This window comes from Tupaia chinensis, unplaced genomic scaffold (assembly GCF_000334495.1).
Source record: "Tupaia chinensis unplaced genomic scaffold, TupChi_1.0 Scaffold000028_1, whole genome shotgun sequence".
Classification (NCBI taxonomy): domain Eukaryota; kingdom Metazoa; phylum Chordata; class Mammalia; order Scandentia; family Tupaiidae; genus Tupaia; species Tupaia belangeri.
The window spans coordinates 4518894-4543196 of record NW_006159458.1 but is presented as its reverse complement, the minus strand read 5'-3'; the positions used below and the strand labels follow the sequence as shown (position 1 = coordinate 4543196).

General features: G+C 39.5%; 1 protein-coding gene across 1 annotated transcript in view; it reads right to left on the bottom strand.

Moving 5' to 3' along the window:
- The window catches only part of ITPR2 (inositol 1,4,5-trisphosphate receptor type 2), a gene marked incomplete in the record, with an annotated part of 493922 nt that overhangs the window by 260629 nt on the left and 208990 nt on the right, over positions 1–24303 (bottom strand). Inside the window, 2 exon segments of the mRNA XM_006140313.2 lie at positions 8137–8257; positions 8763–8891. Coding sequence (XP_006140375.2) covers positions 8137–8257; positions 8763–8891 — 250 coding nt within the window.

The window sequence follows — 24303 nt, the reverse complement described above, 5'->3', positions numbered from 1 at the left end:
CATCTTTATTCACGGTATTTTTGATTATTAGGAAAGCCTTCTAATGAGGCTTAAAAATCCTAAAAATTCTCTGGATGTGACAAGTCTCTGCAGTGATGTTCAGATGTAATCAAAGTCTACTTCTAATTATCATTCATTACATATCGCATATTATGTAAAAAAAATTTTTTTAATTGGATGGAATTACTGATGTTATCTGCCAAACCAAAATCTCTGAGAACACATATAATACAATGATATGTGCCATGGGAAAAAAAAATGCTTCGATAGATAAACTGACAGGCAGGGGGAAATGGCAACAGAAGAGGAAGTGTTAATTAGAAAACTTGGGCCCTACTGCACAGACCCATAGAATGAGAATGAGTGCAAGGGAGGGGTAGCAGGGCAGGCAGAGAATGGCAGCTTTTTTAGGCCATGACAAAGTATCCAGAATACATTTGTACCAAAGCTAGTGTTTTTAAATAGGAAGAATATTAAAGAAAATGCATCTTTCCTGTTTGGTACTTAAACTATATTGGATGGATTTTCAATGAATCCTCAAAGTGAATAAAGCTTCTGATTTTTATGGGTTATTCAAGAACTGAACTTGCCATACCTGACTAATCTTTTGGAGGAAAAAAAGTTGCTTCCATACCCTATAACCTTATAACTAAATATATTCCAGATAGCTCAAATGTTTAATCAGCAACATCAAAAACAAAAACAAAAGATGAACTACAACTATAAAAATTCCTCCTGGGAATTCAAAAAACATCTCAGACTGATCAGGCTATTGTGAAGATGAAAGAACAACTAAAAACCCCTGAAGTGGGCATGCCAATGGAGTGGTGGTTAGGTGGCTGGGTCCCACATGGCCTACTGCATGGTTTGAGTCCTGGAGACAGTGGCTGGCAAACCACTGGGCACATATGCATGCATGCACAAAATCTCTGAAAAAGAAGTAGAAGAAAAAGGATTGCTGCATGGCCCTCCCCCATAGGGAGTACTTTCTCACTGCCCCCCAACCCAGCAAGTGCATGCTTCCTTGAGCAAAATTTAAAAAAAGAAAACTAAAAAAATTTAGCATGCCAACAAATAAATCAAGAAAAAAATTTATTTATAGACAAAGCCTTGTTTCTTTAATACCTAAATGATTATACAAATTATCAATAAGAAATAACCCACCAGAAAAACTAAGCAAAGCACAAGAAATATCAGTTCACAGAAAAGGAAATACTAATAACTCAATCACTAGGAAAAGAAAAACACGCATTAAAACTATAACAATATTGCTAATGATAAGACTGTTGAAACTCTAGCATGCTGCAATTATTAAAGAAAATAATACTTCATTGCTAGTGGGATGAGGGAGTATCTATTAAAATTAAAGTAACTAAAAAACTCTACACTTAGGTATACACTTAGGTATTTACCTTATTCTCTTTTGCATACAAGATGATTGATAACAATATAAATATCTAAAAACAGGGCTCAATCCACTGTAATACCGTCGTGCAATGGGCTATTATGCAGCCGGTGACATAATGGAACAAGAATACATTTATACTCATTCGTTTATTTTAGTCATGCAATTAACATACATTGTGTACCTGCTGTGTTCTAGGCATTATGTCCAGCTCTATAACTTCATGGCTGGTAAAGCATTTAATTTTATCCTGCTTTGTGATTTCAGTACATGTTATATCTATACACAATGTACTGGAAACTCAACGAGGTCAAAAACCTGGTTGACACGCTGAGTTTTCCTAAATGGAATGCCTTTCAGATAATAAGGAATCATTGTGACTTAGCTGCATTTATAAGTGAGAAATCTTAGAAGATACTATCCTCTCTACTAATTCATTCAGATTTATTTAATAATAATAATAGTTTTTAAAAACTGTAATCTTAGAATATAGTACATTATACTCTTTATTCAATCAACTACAGCACCCAAAATAGATTACAATAGATATGTTTGGTTAAGAGAGACCGACATTCTCTTCTCAAAGGGTTAATAGTCTTGACATGTTTAAATTTTTTGGGAACAATCAGCTTGAAGATTAATGTTCATTATTCAAACCATTTGTAAAAGATATTTTACAGAATTTCCATTTGGAAAATAGATTGTGTTGCCAACAAAGTACCCAACATTAATCCCCCCAAATCATTTGAAGATTATGAAACACATGGAACAAAATTCTTTTTTAAATGAAATAAGATGGAAGCAATTCTTGAATGTTTTCTCTCAAAGTATTTCTACCATGTGCCATTATGTTTTATATGAATGAGGAAACTGAGGAACAGCAAAAGACCACATGCATTTAAAACTTCACAAGGCCTTAAATGGCCTTAACATGTCTCAGATCTCAGTGAACGCCATGGTAGGCATTTATTGCAGAGGTCTACACCCTTACGTGGTCCTACATTCAGGCTTCATTTATGTCTTTTAGGATGGAGAATGATAAAGCTGTTTATACCTTACATTGAAGTTAGGCCCCTGTGTGTAATAACTTTGATCATTTGTGCTTATTATCATTTAAGAATGTATACCCTTCTGGTCAATTTCAAATCCTATATAACTTAGAAGGAAGTGTAGCAATGGAGATTAAGTATTGGTAATTCCTACAGATACAAGTAATTCAAAAGCATTTCGACCCTTAAAAGTTTAGTTTTTATCAGGAAAAAAATCTAACATGATACATATGGTAAATTCACAATTAATTATGGCTTTAATCATAAAAGCTTACAGAGTTTTACCAGCTAAACTTAACAGAACATAATAAATTCACAATGGAGCATATCTTCAAGACACGTAATGGTAATATATAAAATTGCAGTGAACTTTGGGAGAAACAATCAAGAGAAAAAAGATCAAGAAATATATGAGAAGAAGCTTTCTTTTTCTACTAAGGACCACTCCTAAACTCCCAATAACTTAATTCACTAGCTCTTTTTTTTGAGAGGTTTTTGCTATAGGGCACGTACGCTCGCCAGAGTGACAGAAAGCGAGAAATCACCCCCCAGGGGAGATGGCCATGCCGCAATCCCTTCTCTCCCATTCTCCTCTCGGGATCTTGGGCATGCACACATGCATGCTTGGCATGAATTTAAGCCACTGGGTCCAGGACTCGAACCGCAGTTGACTACATGGGAGTCCAGTGACATAGCCATTACACCAACTGCTAGTCCTAATTCACTAGTTCTTTGCCTGCTTTTTTAAGTTACTTGAAAACCATGAATTTATTTCACATACAGCTTAAATTACCATCTTAAACCATATTTTTCATCTTACGAGTATAAACAGGGAACATGTTTATTTAAACTGATTTGTGAAAACACAACATCATAAGTATCTGTCAGTATGTCTGTCTAAAAGGGTTCAAACCCTGGCCCTACCCCTGCCTGCCTGGGAGACCTTGAGCAAGCTGTCTAACCTTGCTGACCTCACGTCGCCATCTACAAAGCAGGGCTAAGAATCAGGCCCACATCAAACAGTTCACCAGACTGTCCAACACGTGTGGTGTTCTGCCGTGTGCAGTGTGAACACCTGTCAGCCCAGCCTCTCAGGAAGCTGAGGCAGGAGGCTCACTTGAGTACAGGAGTTCTGGGCTTCATGCTCGTCACTCTCAGTAAGTTGACTGCCGACTTCAAGCCTCTGCTGATTTTTACTGCCTTTGTATTCATGTAAAGAAAATGAAGTATTTTTAATAATGATACATCAGTTGAGCTAATGTACTTGAGAGCACTTTACAACATAAAATGTTGCACAAATGTAACTGTAATTGATATTAACATCTACAGCAATGTGTTTACCAATTTGTTTTAGAAACAAAGTACTTTTTTGACTTTGTTATAGGTAAAAAGTGGATAGCCTTTGTTCTCTCTAATACTGTAAACTCTTACAAATATGCTTGTGTTCAATTTTAGTGCCTCTGTGTATTTTTAAGGAGCTGTCGAAACACAAATATGATTGTGCACCTGAGCTGTAAAGCTTCATACACATCTCGACCCAGAGTTAAACATGCTTCTGGAAGACCAGTGCTCTGGCCAAGCTTCCTGCACTTGACACCAGTAGGCCAGACCAAACCACGATGGAGTCATTCACACTAGGTGCCATGTAATCAAACTGAACTCAGAAAGCAGGATAGCTTTCTGACTAAACTGGAGACTCGTGTGCGCCTCTCACCAGGCTTCAATCAACTGTCTTAGAACACCCATCAGCAGTGTCCCAGCTCCTTCCCACCCCTTACATGGTATTCTCTTTGGTATACAAGATGGTTGACAACACCCAGTCAACTGAGATCCAGTTTGACATAGGGAAGTCCCTTCTGTCTGAACCCTAAAAAGAAAGTATCAGCAACTTTGAAATGACCCATTGATTCTTATTTACTGTTTCTGCCTTCTTCAGCCCTTTTCTGTCTATGACACCAAGTTCCTCTGATCAGCTCATCAGAACACTTGCCCTATTTCATGGAAGGAGGTGCTCCTTAATCCTAGAATCACAAATAAAAGCCCACTAGATCTTTAAATCTGTTATAATTTTGTATGTTGCCATCAGCAAGCCAAATGCCCTCATTCTAGTTTATATGTTAGGGCTTCCTGAGAGGGGACTTCAAGAACAATGTGATAAAGCATAAACCTCATACTCAGAGAAACCTGAATTTCAAATCCAACTCAACTACTTAATCGGGCAAGTTCCTTAACCTTTCTAAGACTGTATTATACCATCTGCAAAACACCTAGCTCATTGTCTGTCAACAAGCACTTAGTACCCTGCTTCGTCAGCAGCAGACACTTTTAGGCCCCAGTAGTGAAAACGCGAAGTCCTTGGGGTTACAGTTGATGCTCTAATAGGGGAAGCAGACAACAAAGAAGCTGTAAGTAAACAAATAAGATGCTTTCAAATAGGGATACATGCTAAGAGGAAAATGGAGTAGAATAATATGATAAGGGGTGGGAGGAAGTTGGGACGCTACATAGGGAGTGTTCGAAGACACCTCTCTGTGCACTTGGGCTTTACGCTGAGATCTGATAGACAGGAACGAACTGACAGATGACGGTTGGGGGAAAGAAGATCGAAATGGAGGTGAACAAAGGCCTGGTGCGATGAGACACAGGAAAGAGGCCAATGTGGGTGGAATGGAGATGGGGGAGATGGGGCAGTAGTGAGAAAAGGTGGGACTGGAGGAAGCTCTGACGCCGAAGGGCCTGTAAAGGGGGTGCACATTTTCTAACTGAGCTGTACACCTCTCCTCACGGAACTTGGCAGTCCTCTACTCCCAGGAGGTCACCATATTCATGCCAAACTTAGTGCAGACACCTGATGGGCATAGCTCACTCCAGCCCAGAACTCCTGTACTCAAGCGAGCCTCCTGCCTCAGCTTCCTGAGAGGCTGGGCTGACAGGTGCTCACACTGCACATGGCAGAACACCACATTTAAGTGCAAGGGAGGTTTACGTGGGTGAGGGACATGAGCATTTAATATAACTAGCGACGGTGCAGAGCATAGATTCTGCGGGACAACGCAGAAATGGGAATTCAGTGAGGAGGCTTTGTAATCCACATTCAGTGCAATGGATTTAGACCAAGGTGACACGTAAGAGAAAGAAAAAAAGACATTCTGGAAGTGGGACCACTAGAATCTGCTGTTGTATTTAATGTTGGTGGTGAACAAAAGGAAGAATCCATTGTGACCCCAAGGTTTTAAGAGTCCTCGCTGTGAATTATTATTGTGGGGTAGGACAGAAATCTGACTCTGGCAGCTATCATACATTACTTCTGACCCTGTCTTTGGGAACCTGTGACGGAAGCCCATTCCCACCTTCACATGGTTGGAGGTGACCATCCTGTCCCTCCTAGATGTCTTTCCTTGGTCTAAATATTCCACATTTTCGCTCACTGTACAGTTGAGGTGGTGTGAGAGCCCTTTCCCGTCACAAGCATTCAGTTCTAGACGTGTCCCACCACAGTTCCATGTTCTTTAACAGCATCCATCAACCCCCCAAACACACGTGCCTCATCCCCACAAGCAGAACTTGCTTTTCCATTTCATGCTAGGTAACAGCTATCTATCAATGTCTCTTCTGACAGGTGTTTCCTAGTTGTTGTCCCTCAAAATCTCGTAAGGAAGAAAAGAAGTTCTTCTGATGATATATCCTGGGATAAAATACTGTGAAAAAGGTGAGCGGGTGGCAAAGGCTGGTGGGAGGATAAAGGGAAGAAATTTTTAACAGACAAAAGAATGCAAAGTTCTCTGTTGGAAAAAACATGTTCTATAATTTTGGCTTTATAAAATACAAAATAAATACAAAATCAAAGAAAGATATAAATGGTCAGATGGGGAGAAAATGGGGGAGTCGAGAATGGCTTTTTTTTTTAAAGAGTTTTTTTGACCTTAGGGTATGTGCATTTGCCAGAGAGAGAGAGACAGAGACAGTGAGAAATCACCCCCCAGGAGTGGTGGCCATGTTGCAATCCCTTCTCCTCCATTCTCCTCCTGGGATCTTGGACATGTATGCACACACATACAGTATGATATTCAAGCCACTGGGTCCAGACTCAAATGATGGTTGGCCATGTGGGAGTTTAGCGACAGAACCGCTACACCATCTGCTAGCCCCCAAAATGGCTTTTACTTAAAAAAAATTTAAACAAAAATTTTCTCTCATTTTTTCTTTTTTCTTTTTCTTTCTTTCTTTTTTTTTTCCATATGGAGTCACACTATCTCATAAGTCTCCTCCCTCAGTCTTCCAGGCATCAGAAGTTACAGCATGTGCCACCACACAGGTTTTAGGCTTGGCCAAAAATCAAACCTGGGATACCACGTGGCCTCAGCCTACCAAATGGCAATGTCAGCCACACACACTATTATGGCTGGGCCTGAGTGAAATGGAAATGATGCAGAGAGACAGCAATGGAGGAAACTGGAGACACACACACACACACACACACACACACACACACACAGAGAGAGAGAGAGAGAGAGAGAAAGGAAGTTCCAGTGTGGGCAATGTATGGAGCACAGTAATTCAGTTTGCTGTCACATGGGACAAGAGGGGGGACCTAGGGAGGCCATAAATCTTACAACAAGGAATCTACCCTCCATCTATTGGACAACGGGGGCTATTGAAGGCTGGGACTTTGTGCTGATATTTTTAAACCAATAGAGGAACTTTTACTTCAGAAAGATCATTCTGATAGCAGATTTATTTATGTGAGGAAAGATAAAAGGAGAAAACAATGATTCTCAGCAATGGTCCAAGAACGTAATGAGTGTTTCTGTGAAAATCTGTTGTACCTTTGTAAGAAGGCTATGTTTTCTGCATTTTTCCCAAAGCTTGAAGAACCACCATTAGTTGAGAAAATGCTCAAGTTCTTTTCTTCTTTTAAGTCCAACCAAATCGATTATTTTCCCCCTCTTCCCCTGTGCCACTGGCAGGATGACTCTAATTAACCTCCTCTTACACACAGATGAAAGGAATCCATGGGACACTCTTCTAGTATCTGCTAACCTTCCCTTCAGTTGTAATTTCTAAAGGCTTCTACATTTAACCCTCAAAAAGTCCTTCAGCCATAGGGAGGCATTCGTAAAGTCAGGTTATATACTAGACAATGTAATCTCATGGAGATCGAAGAAAGTACGAGCCGTATGCAATGTCAAATTTAAGTTTCAAAATAAAATAATTATATTCCTCTACCCAAAACACATAATGTTCAGAATCATTTGCTGATCATTGCTCTTCAACTTTATAGAAACTATACTTTTTTCCTATTAAGTTGTAAATTGCAAAGTTGCTTGTATTACCAATTAGTCAAAAGCTCAATTTCTTCAACAAATGTAAAAATAAGTTAAAATACGACTTACCCATGAGACCAGCAGTTAGCATAATGGCTACGTCGCTGAACTGCCATATAGTCGACCCCAGTTCAAGTCCCGGACCCAGTGGCTTAAACTCATGCGTGTGTGCACGTGCCTAAGATCCCAGGAGGAGAATAGAGGAGAAGGGATTGCAGCGTGGTGATCCCCTCTGAGGGGTGATTTCTCACCTTCTGTCTCTCTGTCTCTCTCTGTCTTTCTGGTGAGCGCACGTGCCCTATAGCAAAACCTCTCCAAAATAAATAAATACATACATACATAAATACATAAGACTTACCCACTTCAGCCAAAGTCCTAATGCAGGACTCCACTGAGGCTTTCTGTGCTGGGTTTGGCCAGGTACAATTGTAAATTCTGAAGGCAGATTGCAGCAGCTGAATAAAGACTGGCTGATGTGTCTAAAAAAAGAAGCAGAATACTCAGACACCATCAACACTACCGATGTAGTATCTGCATTATCAGAAAGGTTCATTCGAATAAAACACAATATGGTCTTGTGAGTTTCAGTGCTATTTAATATCGCACTCAACAAATACTTATTGTTTAAACAATTCATGATAGGCACTGTGCCAGACACTATAGAAAATCAATGATTTGGGCCAACCCCAAAGCCTAGAGGTTAATGGAGCCAGATTCAACATGGCTGACCAGTTTGAATCCTGGTCAGGAGGTTTGAACAACGCACCTACGCATATGCCAAATGCCAACTGGATGGAGAAATGGAAAAGGAATGGCAGTGTGACCATGCTCCCCTGGGGACACTCTCTCTCCCTCCCTCTCCCTCTCTCTCTTTCTCTGGTGAACACACATGCCCTCTGGCAACTAGAAAAAAAAAGATTATTATCCTACTCAAATAAGATAAATAACTTCTTTGCCTCAGAATGCTTTTGTTATTTAAATTACCTGGAGGCTGGTACTGTTGTCTGAAAAAGGAGAATTAAAGAAGCCGCTCACAATGCTCATTATTGACTCAGTCACACACCTCTCCAAGAAAATGTCTGCGTGCTTCCTGTCTGTAGTTGTGTTGCAGACCTGGGCGAGGAAAATAAAACAACCCAATATGTTTTTATCACATCTTTGAATTATAACTCAATACTAGAACCTTCTAAAATTGTTCCTGAAATATTCGCCAGTAACATTTCCTCTGTTTCTGACAGTTGCTTTGAATAGAAACATTTCTGCCTGGAATCCATAAAAATTGTACCATTCTGAGGTAGCTTCTCTTTCAGGTTTGCTTGTCATTTCTACCTTGGACCATAATTCTTCCAAAGTCCCCAACCTCTTTTCACCGATCTGCTTCTCCCTCCTCTTATACACCAACATGCCAATCTCTCCTTCCACCCCAAGCTTGGCTTTGCTGGAAAACATTTTCCCATTGAACATGAGAAAATCAGAGAGGAAACCATCACTGTCAGTGATGAATGTTTTTAGTTGGCTCAAATTAGAGGATATAAATGCAGAAAGTATGTCGAGAAGAAAAGAGAAAGGTAACAGAAATCCTTAACAACCTTGACATGTTTATCCACAAAGTACCCAGAAGCGTGGAAACATACATTTGTATGTGTTCTTCTCAGAGCAGGCCAAGTATGAAGAGACAATTCAAGAGTTGGGGACAGACCAGAAAAGAACAGCCTTCTTCTTGCCCTGATCTTTACATCCAAGTAAATGAGGCAGAAATTGGTCATTTTGCTAAGCTGTAAATTTCCAAGTGTGTCAGGGCGGACAAATTCCAAAAGCTAAGATACATGATTAAAAACAAATGCAAAAAAGTTGGGTGGTGAAAAGAAACATGAAGATAAAAAGAGGAAGAAGGAGAGAGAACAGAAGGTGCGAGATGAAAAACCAGGACAGAGCAAAAGTTGAAATATTCACAAAATTGTGGTGGGTAAATATGGTGGCCACATGTTCCATATGTTCTTAGATAATCTTAAATTGTATATAATTTTATTTCTTTTCAATAGGTACTTAACCGAAAGAGTAAGTAAATGGAATTTAATTTGCTATTGCTGTAAAACCTTTCATACAGATTCACACACACACATACAAAAAAAAAAAAAAAAAAAAAAAAACAAAAAACAAACAAAAAAAAAAAACCTCCTTTTTGAACATTTTCTGATTTAGAAACTAGGACTTCTAATACTAGCACGTATTAAAGGGAGTAGGAAAAATAAGGCAGTCGTTTTGTATCTAAGTCAATTCCCATCTAGGCAATTCATTTACTCCTCATCTATTAAATGAAAAATTACCTGCTGTTCTATTAGAAATGAAAAGTTCTTACTGTATCTATTATCATAGGATTATTTTAGGGAACAGTGAAATATGGGGAAATAAATTAAGTCAAATTATATAATTTTCTAGTTATTTTTCCGGTATATAGCACAATGCCTGGCACATACATGATGCTCAATTAAAAAAAAAAAAAAGACTAAGGGGACCAACAGTTGGCGTAATGGCTATGTCACTGTACTCCCATGTAGTCGGCTGTGGTTCAAGTCCTGAACCCAGTGGCTTAAACTCACGCCGGGTGTGTGTGCGTGCATGCCCAAGATCCCAAGAGGAGAATGGAGGAGAAGGAATTGCAGCGTGGCCATCCTCCCTGGGGGGTGATTTCTTGCTTTCTGTCTCTTTGCGTTTTTCTGGCAAGCGCACGCACCCTATAGCAAAAACCTCTCCAAAAATAAAAAACTAAGGACTCTTATTTCATTTTAAGTTAAGGGTGGAGTTAGGCTCTATTTGTGGGATATTCAATCTGGGATTAAAATTTGATGTAATCCTAGAACTAATAAAATTTGATTTTCTTATAATAGATATAAATTAGGATGGATTTCTTTTAGTATCTTTTTAGTACTGGATTTTACAGTGAACTTTTCTGATATGTAGACTCAAAAATATCTTAATGTTAAATAGGTGACAGATCGATTCTGCTCCAGCCAACCCAATAACCTTCTTACTTGTCCAGTGACATTTCACACCACACTGTGCGGTCTCACTGGACGATTACAGTAATTACTTACAACTGGATACTGGCCAAAGAACTACCCAGAAATTTGGCTTTTAGTTGATGAATAAAAGTAATTTGTGGGACCAGCAGATGGCATAATGATTATGTCACTTCATTCCCACATAGAAGACCACAGTTCAAGTTCCAAACTTGGTGACTTAAAACTCACACCTGGTGGGAACCAGCAGTTAGCGTAATGGCTATGTCACTGGAATCCCACGTAGTCGACCACAGTTCACGTCCCGGACCCGGCGGCTTAAAACTCACGCCAGGCGCGTGTGCGTGCATGCCCAAGATCCTGAGAGGAGAATGGAGGAGAAGAGACTGTGGCGTGACCATCTCCCCTGGGGGGTGATTTCTCGCTTTCTGTCTCTCTGTCTCTCTCTGTCTGTCGTCTGGCGAGCGCACGCGCCCTATAGTGAAAAACCTCTCCAAAAAAACAAACAAACAAACAAACAAAAAACTCACACCTGGTGTGTGTGCACACATGCCCAAGATTCCGAAAGGGAAATGAAGGAGAAGGGATTGAGGCATGGCCATCACCCCTGGGGAGTGATTTCTCACTTTCTGTCTCTCTGGTAAGCACACACACCCTATAGCAAAAATCTCTCTAAAAAATAAATAAATAAAATTAAATCGAAGTAATTTATTTCTAGATAAAGACATCTCTCAAAAACATGGATAATAAAACATCTGTGTATCCAAAACTATATGGAACTTACTCCTCAGTTTATTTGGATATGCAATTCAAATATTTTCATGACTTTTTTGCCCCATATGAATGATAACATTCTCATCTTGCATCCTACACTGTAATTTCATGGATAGCTAAGAAATGAAGGAAGTAATTTTTCTTAGTAAAATCTTTCAAAACTTTGTGACCAGCAGATGTTGTAATGGTTACATTGTTGGACTCCCACATAGCCAACCACAGTTCAAGCTCTGGACCGAACAGCTTAAAACTCACGCTGGGTATGTGGACATGCATGCCCAAAATCCCAAGAGAAGAATGGAAGAGAAGGGACTGCAGTTTGGCCATCCCCACTAGGGGTGATTTCTTGTTTTTTGTCTCTCTATCCCTCTGGCAAGCGTAATGCCCTATACCAAAAATTTCTCTTAAAAATTTTTTTTTTCAAAACTTAAAAAAAAAAAAAAACCCTAAAAAATAGAAATATTTCTTTATCCTGTCTTTTATTTATTTTTATTGTCTTTTTACAATTTAGATTGGAAATGGCAGAGATAAACTTAGTATTCATTAAATCTTTTTATGTGTAGCATATATACTTTAAAATTTTTCATCTATCAGCACAACATTATTTCCTATAAAAGATTTTTATGCACTGCCATTATCTAAACTCTTGTTTTTAAAGACAACATTTATTCTTTCATTCTAATGCTTCAGTATGCTTTAATCCATTTTTGGAGTGAGTTGAGGTACACATTACTAAAATTATGAATCATTTTCTTTTCATAGAATTTCCTTCTTGTTAGTCTTTTATGGGGTTTCCTCTTTTTTTTTTTTCTATTATAAAGTTGTTAAAAAAATTACTATTTTTACTTTCAGATTTTGGGGTGTATTTCACTAAGGAGGAATTACCAGATGAGGGTAGGCAGATCATTTAATATGGCTTGCTGGGCAGATCTTCTAAAACAACACCTGCACAGCGCTAACAACAAACCACCATGGATATGTAGGATTATCCTTCCTTACCACCTGTTAACTCTTGCTTCTGGTTTTGGTTGGGTTCAGCCAAGGTGAGGCACTGGAAGGACATCATAGAGTGGATGAGAAAGAAGTCGGTTCCCACTGTACCTCTGACTGGTCTGCACCTCCTCTCCTTGTTGAGATGTCTCTGGGAAGTTTCTACCTGAGCCCTTCTTCACTGCTCCAAACTGTTCTTGGGCCCAGTCCTGCTGCCTCACTCTTTCTCCTCCAGGCACTGAGGTAGTCTAAGTCCTGGGTGCTGTCCTACTCCTTCCTGTTCCTTTAACCGTGCCCACATTCTGGAGCGGCTCATGTACTTCCTAAGAAAACTGATAGATGTACCTGTAAATTATAATCATTTTTGCCTATTTACTAATACCTATAAGTTACTTTGCACTTCTTACGCTGTTAAAAAGGACACCTTCTTTTTTTTCCTTTGCCAGAGGGACATGTGCTCATCAAAAAGAAAGGGAGAGAAAAAGAGTAGGAGAGAGAAACAGAGGGAGAAAGCACCCTACATGGTCATGTGCAATCCCTTCTCCACTGCGCCATTCTTTTGGGGTCTTGGGCACACGCTCACACACACACACATGCACGATGTGTATTTCAAGCTTCCAGGACTGAGATTCAAACTATATTTGCGTATGTGAGATCCAACTCCCTCCAAACAGCACTCAACCACTCAGGGTGCTATGGAGCCCAGGACTGGGCGCTTTTCATGTAATCATTTCATTCCTTATTCCATCATGCACAAGCAATTCAAACCTTCTAAACCACTTTCCAAAAACCTCGATAATGACTGCATGTTATGTATCAGTTCAACATATTGTTTATAAATGCTTTTCAGTTGTCCTATCATGTGTATATTCATATTCTGGCTTTTTATTTGGAATGATTATTTGATTGCATTTCATTGTATAAACTATTTTTTAACATTCAGGCAGTATTATTTGTTTTTATTATCATTTAATATAGAGAAGAAAAATCTCTCCTATAAAAGAAAAGGATAGTCTGTACATTTTTTATTCTACTTTTAACTCTTTAAACCACCTAGAATTTCCTGCTGTAGGCAACTTGACTTATGGATTCTGATTACTTTTGTTCCATACTGATATTCAATTGTCCTCCATTTATTGCAAGGTAATTTCTTGCCTCATTCTTAGGTTACTTAAGTTTTGTGGTCTAGTGTGTCACCAGTAATTATTTAAATGAGTCCTCAAATCTCTACTATCAGAGAACTTCAAAAAATTTGCAGAAAAATGAAACTGAAGTATGAGTTTATTTGGGTGCAAAAAATTCTGACATCCACGTAGCTTTTTCATAACACACATTTTCTTTAAACTTTTTAAAGATCCCATTATGATTCCATCAATTTTTTTTTTTTTGGAGAGATTTTCACTGTAGGGCGCGTGCGCTCGCCAGACAGACAGAGAGAGACATAGAGACAGAAAGCGAGAAATCACCCCCCAGGGGGGATGGTCACGCCGCAGTCCCTTCTCCATTCTCCACTCGGGATCTTGGGCACGCACGCACACGTGCCCGGCGTGAGTTTTTAAGCCACCGGGTCCGGGACACGAACCGCGGTCGACTACGTGGGAGTCCAGCGACATAGCCATTACGCTAACTGCTGGTTCCCGATTCCATCAATTTTTTAAAAATATTTTAACTCCATAAGAACAAAATGATTCTCAATTTATAATGTGTTTTATAACTTGAGAAAATAAGTCTTGGGCCATGCAGTGGCCTGATGGTTAAGGTGTCTGGATCTCACATGGCCAACCATTTGAGTCCCACACCCAGAGGCTAGATAGATAAACTAGGCCCATATGCATGCTGGCCCAAAATCCTTACAGGAAAGAGATGCAAAAAAGGAGCTGTGGCATAGCCATTCTCTCTTGGGGGGAATAGTGCTTTCTCACATTCCCTCTTACTTTGTCTCTCTCTGGGGAGTGTATGTGCCCTCTGGCAAATTAAATAATAAATAAGAAAAAACTAATCCACAATTATTGTCTTTCCCAAGAAAAAAAATCTACCTCTTGAAATATTTGTCCTCTTGTATTTCCAGATGATTTTGCTATATGTTTGTCAAATTTCATGGCTTATCGCATAGGGACAGAAATTATTAAATTAATGCTAAACATTGGACTAGGAGTTAGAACAGGGAAGTAAAAAAAAAAAATTTTTTTTTTTTAAAAGTCTTCTCTCTGAGAGCCTTTATTCAGTTTTTGTGTTTTTCTGGCTCAGAGGGTACATGTGCTCATCAGAGAGAAACAGAGATGGAGAAAAAAGGGAGAGAAAGAAACTACTCCCACAGGACCAGCAGTTAGCATAATGGCTATGTCGCTGGACTCCCATGTAGTCGACCACAGTTCGCGTCCTGCCCCGGTGGCTTAAAACTCACGCCGGGCACATGTGCGTGCGTGCCCAAGATCCCGAGAGGAGAATGGAGGAGAAGGGATTGTGGCGTGGCCATCCCCCCTGGGGAGTGATTTCTCGCTTTCTGTCTCTATGTCTCTGTCTCTCTGTCTCTGTCTGGCTCTCCCACATGAGACATGATCACGCCTCAAGTTAAGGATCTGGACCTCTCATGGTCAACTACGCCGTTCAAGTTCTGAACCAAATGGCTTGAAGATCACAGTAGGCACAGGTGTGTGTGTGCCGAAAATCCTGAGAGGAGACTGGAAAAGGGATTCTGGTGTGGCCATCCCCCAGAGGATGATTTCTCACTTTCCCTCTCTCGCTCGCTCTCTGTCTGCCTCTCTCCTTCAAGCATGAGCACACTATAGCAAAAAACTGAAAAAAAAATACAAAATTTAAAAATGAAAATAATTGAAATAGTCACAGGGTAAGTGGCTACCACTACAGGGCAGGGCAGCACTGGAGCCAAACATAATTTTGATCATACAGACCAAGGCATACCATCCTAAGGATCATTTTAACATTCCTCAAAGATGGTAAAAATGTTCTTGTAAACACTTGAGGTGGTACTCATTTTTACTTTAATTTACATTGCTTTGTTTGTAAACTCACAATTTTTCCAAACTTTTGTTTTCTAAACTTTTTTCTGTAAATCATCTGCTCATATACTCAATAGGCTTTCACAGAGTTCTAACTTCATCTTTTAAAAAATTAACTTTGAAAACATCAATATATGCTCATTTTTTAAAAGGTTTATGGCACAAGGCACATGCACTCGCCAGAGAGAGACAGATCACTTTTCCTCCGTTCTTCTCTTGGGATTTTGCGCATGCACTATACATACACCCAGCCTGATTTTCAAGCCACCGAATCCAGAGCTTGCACCACAGTCGGCCATGTGTGAGCCCAGCACCTTAACCACCATACCACCTGCTAGTCCCGAACATAGGTTAATTTTAAGAACTGAAAAATACAGAAAAATAGAAAATAGGAAACAAAAATTATCCATAATCCTACAATTCATGTAAACCATGTGATTAAAATGTTTGGCATCTTCTCTTCTAATCTGTGTGCTCTGCCACATACATTTTACTTAATTGAAATCATTCTGAATAATCAACTTCGTATCCTCTACTTTATATTTAACACTCAACATTAGCATTTCTCACACTAAGAAAATCTCAGAAACTAATCTCGGTGACTCTAAAATCCGTCTTATACATCATAGTTACACAATTTCTTGATTATTAAATATTCAAGCTATTTCCTACTGTATAATATTGTAAAGGTATGTTGAACTTCTTTGACCATAAATGTTTGATAGCACTGCTAATTATTCCCCAAGGACAGATTCTGAAAAGGTAAATTACTTGACACATTAAAAATATATGAAAAAAATGTTAATGCATTACCCAAATGCTTCCCAGAAAGACTGCATAAAATTGTACTCTCATCAATCAAGTACGCAAATGCAGACCCTCAACCATCACCAAAATTTAGTGTTTTCTCATTCTTACAACATTTGGAGTACTTTTAGTGAAAGTCAGATCTTATTTCCCTTCGTATTTTTAAAATATTATGAACAGCTGAACAGTCCTTCTGAGGTTTATTAACTACTTTTATTCCCTCTTCTATAAATCATGAATGCCTGGTTTTGTCCATTTTTAAAATTAGATTGTTAGTATTTTTCTAACTAGTAGGAAAATACTAACACTAACATTCTAAGCTGTACAGTTGTTTATGTGATGGTTATTACCCTTTTTAGAAATAGTAAATTTTTCCATTTTGATATTTTTTATTTTATTCATGATGTTTTTATGTACTTTACATAGTAAACATATATATTAAATTTTCAAATGTGAAATATTGATGAATTTCTTTAGCTAATTTCATCCATTGCTTTTATGCTTAAAAAGATTTTTCCCATCCAAAGACAAATAAATATTCATCCATGTGTCCAACCATTTTTATTGTTCAGTTTTTAACATTTAGCTATAAAGTCTATTGCATCGATTGCTATTATGTGATGTGAGATCATTTCACCTCCAAACACTAGTATGTTCAACAGTCATTTTGAGTTGAAATCAACAATTTTCATTAAGTTCCTATTCCATGACAAGAATGTTCTACATACATCCATCAGTGAATAAGAATTTTCTACATACTCCATCAGTAAAGAAAATATACAAAAATCACTACTCCAACGAAATTGTATATTATTGATCTAATAATCGAAGTTTTGGCAAACTGCCCAGGGGTCAAATCTAATCATATTTATTCAAGTATTGTCTATGGCTCTGTTCTCTATAGCAATTGCTACAAAAGTTGTGACAGTGGCCTAAATGTGGAACTATTTACTATCTTCCTCTGCAGAAAAAGTCTGTTGATCTCTAGAAAGAAAATATCCCATTAAATGAGTGATAATATCTTATCATACATTAAGAGCTTATCTATGCAAAAGTCTTATTTGGGCTCTTCCATTGACATGCCAACTTAATTCTGTGCTAAGACCATACATACATTGTTTTCAGATCTACTTTTTAAATAACTTTATTTCAGATGACAATTGTTTATTTATGCTGCAAATATCTACTGAATATATGCTATGTGTGAGATACTGTCCTAGGTCAGATATGCAGCAGTAAACAAAACAGACAAAAATCCCTGCCCTTCATTTGCTTCTACTGAAACAAATTCAAATTTATATAAAAATGCCAGGTGGTAATAAGTTTGATGAAGAAAAATGAAGCAATTACAGACAGGCTTGGGAAAAGAGGTTGTTACTTTATATAGAGTGGTCCATGAAGGCCTCTCTGAGAAGGTGACTTTCAAGGAGGAATCTAAAAGAAAAGTTAGAGGTTATGAGGAGCCATGGGGGTCAAGCAACCCAGGAAGATGCAAAAGTGCTGAGCTACAAGTGTCTCTGGCATACTTGAGGAGCAGGAAAAAGGCCACTAGAGGAAACAGAGCTAGTTAGCAGGAGAATCAGAGCACAGGGGAAGGTGGGGTAGAGGCAAACCATTCAGAGGCTGCACACGGGTAAGAGAGGAAGTCACTGGAGTGACCTGAGCCGTAAGTGTTATCCTCTTCCTCATTCTCCTTCTACTTCAGTAATTATACTGGATCATTGAGAAAGTCACGACACATTTTTGCATAGAAAAACAGAAAAACACGTCATGACTTTCCTGACAATCTAACAGCTTCTAGATGGAGAAAGATGGAGCAAGAGTGGAAGCAAGGAAACAGAATACAGGCTGTCAAAACAATCCAGATAAGAGACAATGGTACCTTGGAATAGGCTGGTTATGACAGGTATGCTCAGAAATAGTCAAATTCGGGATATTTTAAAGTTAGAACTACAGAACAATTGGACTTGGGGTATAAGAAATTGAGACCTACATAAGATACCAGGATGTCATGTGTACTGTCCAGAGTCCATAATGGAATTGTTATTTACTGAGATACTGAAGACTTGAGCAGGAATTATTTGCAGTAGGGCATAGGACTGAATAAAGCATCTGTTAGACAGCCAAGTCAGACAGCCAAGAGGAGATGCCATGTAGACCACTGGATATGTGAGAATGGGCATCAGGTGAAGGGTCAGGCACCAATTAACCAAGTATTAAAGTTATGAGAGTAGATGAGATCAGCAAGCAAGTGGCGGTGGACAGAGAAGGGGTCAAGTCTGAGGTGTGAGCCTGGCACACTGCAATATTTAGAAGTTGGGGAGATGCAGAGGCAAGTACCAAGAGACTGAGGAGTGGCCAGTGTGGTGGAGGCAGACAGAGTGGGCTTGATATCCTGGGGGCCAAGGGAAGAAGTGTCTCAAGAAGGCACTGATCAAGTATGATAAATGCTATCCATCATTTTGAAGAGCAGAAAGTATGATGCTAGTAGGAACCAACCAATCCATCAGAAAGAATAGTCAAACAAGTGCTCAGTCCAGTGAACATCTTTATAAACTGACAAGAAAGCCAGGAACAGAAACAGAGTTAGAAGGGAGACCAAGGGCTGTATGAACAAAAATTATCAACGGCTTTCACTTCTCTGCAATGGTAACTAATAAAGTCACAGAAAACGAACCCATTAAAATGAGTCTTTCCAGTACCATCCAGAGGCATGGTCATTAAGGCGATTTAAGTCCTGGACCCAGCAACTTGAAAACACAATGGGCACTTGTGTGTGTGCGCCCAAAATCCCAAAATAAAAATGAAAGAGAAAGGATTGTGATGTGATTGTCTCCAATGGTGGGGTACTTTTTCATCCTCCATTCTCTCTTTCTCTCTCTGTCTCTCTCTCTCTGACTTTCACTGGCAAGCGCACATGCCCTCTAGCAAAATTTTTTTAAAAAACACTTTCCAATGACTCATTTGACTTTAGAAAGTCAAGAAAATTATAGAAAATCTATTTAATTCCATCAAATTGAAGAGCGGAGAAAGTGTGTTTCAAAGTACCTGTAAATTCTATCTTTACTCTTACCTGTTTGGTAAGTAAAGAGAACAAATAGCTCATGTGATCTATCTGAGGGAAGTACGCTGACTTGTCTGGTTAAGCAATGACTAATGGGAAAATGGCATGACACCATGAGGTGTCTTCCTAGATTGTTCTCGGCCTAATTTTATTCTGCCTGTGCAACACTAGAGGATTGTTGGTCATTATAGGATCTTGAAACAGAAAAATTGGGAATGCCTTCAAAGGGAAAATACAGTCTGTAGCTGACTCTGATCATAGCTGCCCCCCTCCATGTGCTTTCTAATAATGACTCGAATCCCCTGACTCTGCAACAGCAACCGGTTATCAAGCCAAATAAAAGCTTTTCTGCCCCACAAATGCCAATTTTAGCAGCAATGGAACATAGATCAAAGTGGGCTGTCATTAAATGTTCCGAAAGACTGTAACAACTTTCCATGGGTCTAATAATTTTGTTGACCGCCTAAGTCTCATATATTTACAGGACACAAATACTGTCTCCATCAGAAAAACAAAATGGAATAAATATGTGAAAAATATCTAGACTCTGCTTATTAAAAACAGTCTTTCAGGGAAGATTTTCTTTTTTCCTAAGATTATTTTATATATTTCCTTCATGAGCAAGGGTTTTTTGAGAAAGAAAGAGGGAGAGAGACAGAGACTGGCACCCTCAATAGAATCCACTGCCACGTTCGGTTAACAGACATCATGTCTGGCATATTTAGGGAAGTCTAAAGAAGCAACTCCAGAATCTTCCCATGTGGGTCAGCCTCCCAGAGTGTTGCGTCTTACTATTGCACTATCTGGCCCCAGAAAAGATTTTCTTATATGGGTCTTAACAAGATCAAAAACAGGTGCTGTGAACAGGGACCAGTAGGTGGCATGGTGGTTAAGGCACTGGACTCCCACATGGCCAACAGCAGTTGAGTCCTGGATCCAGTGGCTTCAAACACACTAGATGCATGTGTGTGCATACACAAAATCCCAGAAAAAATGAAGAAGGGAATGCAGCATGGCCATCCCCCTGGGGGGGTTTCTCACTTTCCCTCTCTGTCTCCCTTCATCAAATGCACGTGCCCTATGGCAAAACCCTGGGGTAGGGGGGAAGGAAACTTAAAGATACTAATAAAATTGATTCTACTGAGAGCTTTACTCAGAAGCAAACAAACAAAAAAAAACACGTGATAGCACTGACTTTAGAAAAACATGGAACGTAGAAGGTGGTATAAGAGCCCATGCAAATTGATATTTCATTTTCCTTCTAAGCAAAGTTGTTTCAGGGCTAGTAGGTTACATAGTGGTTAAGGTACTGGGCTCTCACATGGTCAACTGTTCAAGTTCAGGATCCAGTGACTTGAAACTCATCAGGTGTATGTATGTGTGTGCATGCCCAAGATTCTGAGAGAGGAATAAAGGAGAAGGCATTGGGGCATGGCCATCCCCCTGGGGAGTTGGAAGGATTTTGCTTTCTGTCTCTCTGTCTCTCCAGCAAGTGCACATACGCTAAAGCAAAAAAAAAAAGTTGTTTCTAAATTTCTACTAAAACAAAATTGTGCTGGCCAGACTTTAGGTACTGGGTTTTATCCTGAATACAATACCTTTTAAAACACAGACAAATCAGAGGGAGTTCCCAAAGTAGGTTGAAACAAAGATCCTACAAACCATATGGGAAGAGGACACTGAAGACATGGAGAAGATAATGGAAGACCTGAGAGCTCTCATAAAATATCTGAGAAGCTCTTGGGGGGAAAGCCCTGGAGTGGACTATAGCACTTCCCACTTTATAACTCACTAGCTGAGTCACCAAGCAAATTTTCTCCCTAGAACCCAGGGAGAAATTGTTGTGAGGCCAACCTAGATGATCTCATCATGTAAGGTACACAGTTTTACCAGTTCCCAGTAGATCACTAGCTCAGAGACTAGGTTGCCCAGAGTAAACTCCTACAGCTCTGCTTAGCTCAATTGTTCTCTGTTGCTGCAGATGGAAGAATTGGATAAAAATCATGATAAGTACAAATTTCACTCAACTGAAAAGCTTTTAACAATTAAAGTTGTGCCATAATGAAACCAATTTTCTCAAAAAATAGTAATGTCATTGTTAACAGAAACAGGTGGGTAGACGCTGAAGACTATGGGCAGGTTATAAAGCTAAACTATTATATATGACAAGTCTTTCCCAACCCTGAGATGCTGTGGTTCTTTAGAGTCAGCTTACCAAATACCTCCCCCAGATTATCCTCACCTTATCTCACTGATTTCCATCAACTGTTCCAGGGTTTTATGACTTTGTTAAAGTACCTGAATTTTGTTCATCTCATATGTGGCTAGTCAATGTCAACTACTATTGTGCAAGTCTAGTTTGATACACATGGTTTCTGGTTCTTGCCTGTGCTGGATAGTCTCCCTTCTGGTTATCCTCAACATTATTATTTGGTACATGTATCAAAGAAGCTTTGCAAAATTGCTTAAAAGGCTATATACAACTTTATAATAAATACTGGGATGATGATATGGATGATGTTACCAACTCTTATAGTTGGTGCCAATATGCGCTAAAAAATTTTTTCAGGTTTGTTTTTTTGTTTTGATTTTTTTGCCACAGGGTGCATGCACTCACCAGAGAGAGATAAAGAGAGACAGGGAAAGTAAGAACAACCTCGCCCACCTCGGGAAAGATGGCCACACCACAATCCCTTCTCCTCCATTCTCTTCTCAGGATTTTGAGCACACACACACACACACACGCCCAGTGTGATTTTTCAAGTCGCTGGGTCCAGAACTCGAACCAGAGCTGGCTATGTGGGAGTCCAACACCTTAACCACCACACCACCTGCTGGCCTCTGCACTAAGAATTTTATATGTATTATCTTACTGAATCTTCCCGTAACCCCATGAGGAAATGTGTTATTATTGTATCCAGTTCGTATATAAGGAAACTCAAGGTAAGAGGGGTTAAGTACCTTGTTCATGATAAGCAGGTAAAAGACAGAATCGGGACTTGAACTCCATTAGGTCTGGCTAACTACTCAGAAATCCCTGCTCTTACCCATGATGCTCTACTACAGTGACACTCCAAGTGTGGCTCCTGGACGGGCAGCTGTAGCATCCCAGGAACTTGTTAAAAATGCAGTCTTACATGTACTAAGTCAGAAGTCCTGAGGACAGGGCGCACCACTCTATCTTCACAAGTCCTCCCTATACATCGGAGAGCAAAACCCCGAGAACTACTGTCCTACTGCCGTGAAAATGTGCCTAAAGGCCATATCCTACTCATTTAACCCTACTTATGTTTGTAACTAGAATTTGAAAGTTTGTGGTAGTTCCTTAATCTTTCTTGAAGGAAGAAAGAAAAATCCCAGCTATAAAAAACTCAGGGGGACAGCCCTGCTGCCTATTGGTTAAGGGAGCTGGATCCCACATGGCTGACTAAGGTTCAAATGCCAGGCCTAGCAGCTTAAAAAACATGCTTGGCATGTGTATGCATGCCCCAAATCCAGTATAGAGAAATGGAGAAGAAACTGCATCATGACCACATCCCAGCAGGACGATGCATTTCCCTCTCTCCCTCTCTCTCACTATCTCTCTTCCTCTCTTTGACAGGTAGATATGTCTCTAGCAATTAAAAAAAAAAAGTTTACTTTTGCTTCCCTGAAATAAGAAGTGTGACTTCCAATCAGTTTTGCTGACAAGATTAGAGAACTCTTGCTTCAAAATATAAATAAGAGGAAAATACACAAAATCACTTTTGCTGTACAGCTGAACTATTGTGGTTAAGAATGAAGACCGAGGGGCCAGCAGATGGCGTGGTGGTTAAGGGCCTGGGACTCCCACATAACTGACTGCAGTTCAAGTCCTGGACCTGGCGACTGGCTTTCTCACTTTCCCTCTCTCCCTCTCTCTCTCTCTCACTCTGTTCCTCTCTGGTCAAATTAAAAATAAATAAATAAAATAAACAAAGTTAAATAAAATAATTCTTTATTTTTTTTGAGAGAGGTTTTTGCTATAGGGCACGTGCACGCGCCAGAAAGACAGAGAGACAGAGAGAGAGAAAGTCACCCCCTAGGGGGATGGCCACGCCGCAATCCCTTCTCCTCCATTCTCCTCTTGGGATCTTAGGCATGCACGCACACACAACCAGCATGAGTTTTAAGACACTGGGTCCAGGATGCAAACCGTGGTCGACTACATGGGAGTCCAGCAACATAGCAATTACGCTAACTGCTGGTCCCTAAAATAATTTGTTTTTTTTTAAAAAAATTAAGACCAAATAGCTCAAGAAGGTCCCAAAGTTCCTAGTGCCTTTCATAATAAATAACATGAATTATCTACTTAGTTAAAATAATTGAAATAAAAATCTTTCCAAATGCATACTTAAAAAGAACACATCATACACTTTCGCATCTTACATCAATGGAAAGTGTGTTTCAAAGTGGCATAATCGATGGAAGTTATCATTAGCTTTGTTTGGTTAAAAAACATATTTCAGTCCAGTGGCTGTGGGACAAACATGGAGTCACCACTGCACAGGCTGAAGCCACAGGCTGAAGCCACATGGGAGGCCTGGGCTCAGATCGTGGGTCGGTCTGAACAGGCTAGCTCAGTAGCACATACCTGTAATCCTAGCTATCTGGGAGGGTGGGGCAGAGGATCACAACAGCAATGCCTTATCAAAAATACCTCTCTCTCTATCTACCTCTCCTCCTTCTCCCTCCCTCTCCTTCCCTCTCCCTCCCTCTCTATCTCTCTCTCTCTCCCTCTCTCTCTCTATTAAAAAGAGGGGGAAACCCTAGTTTTATAGTTCACGTTGCCTAGACTGTGATCTTGGTCTTTTTCAAGCTTATCTTTAGTC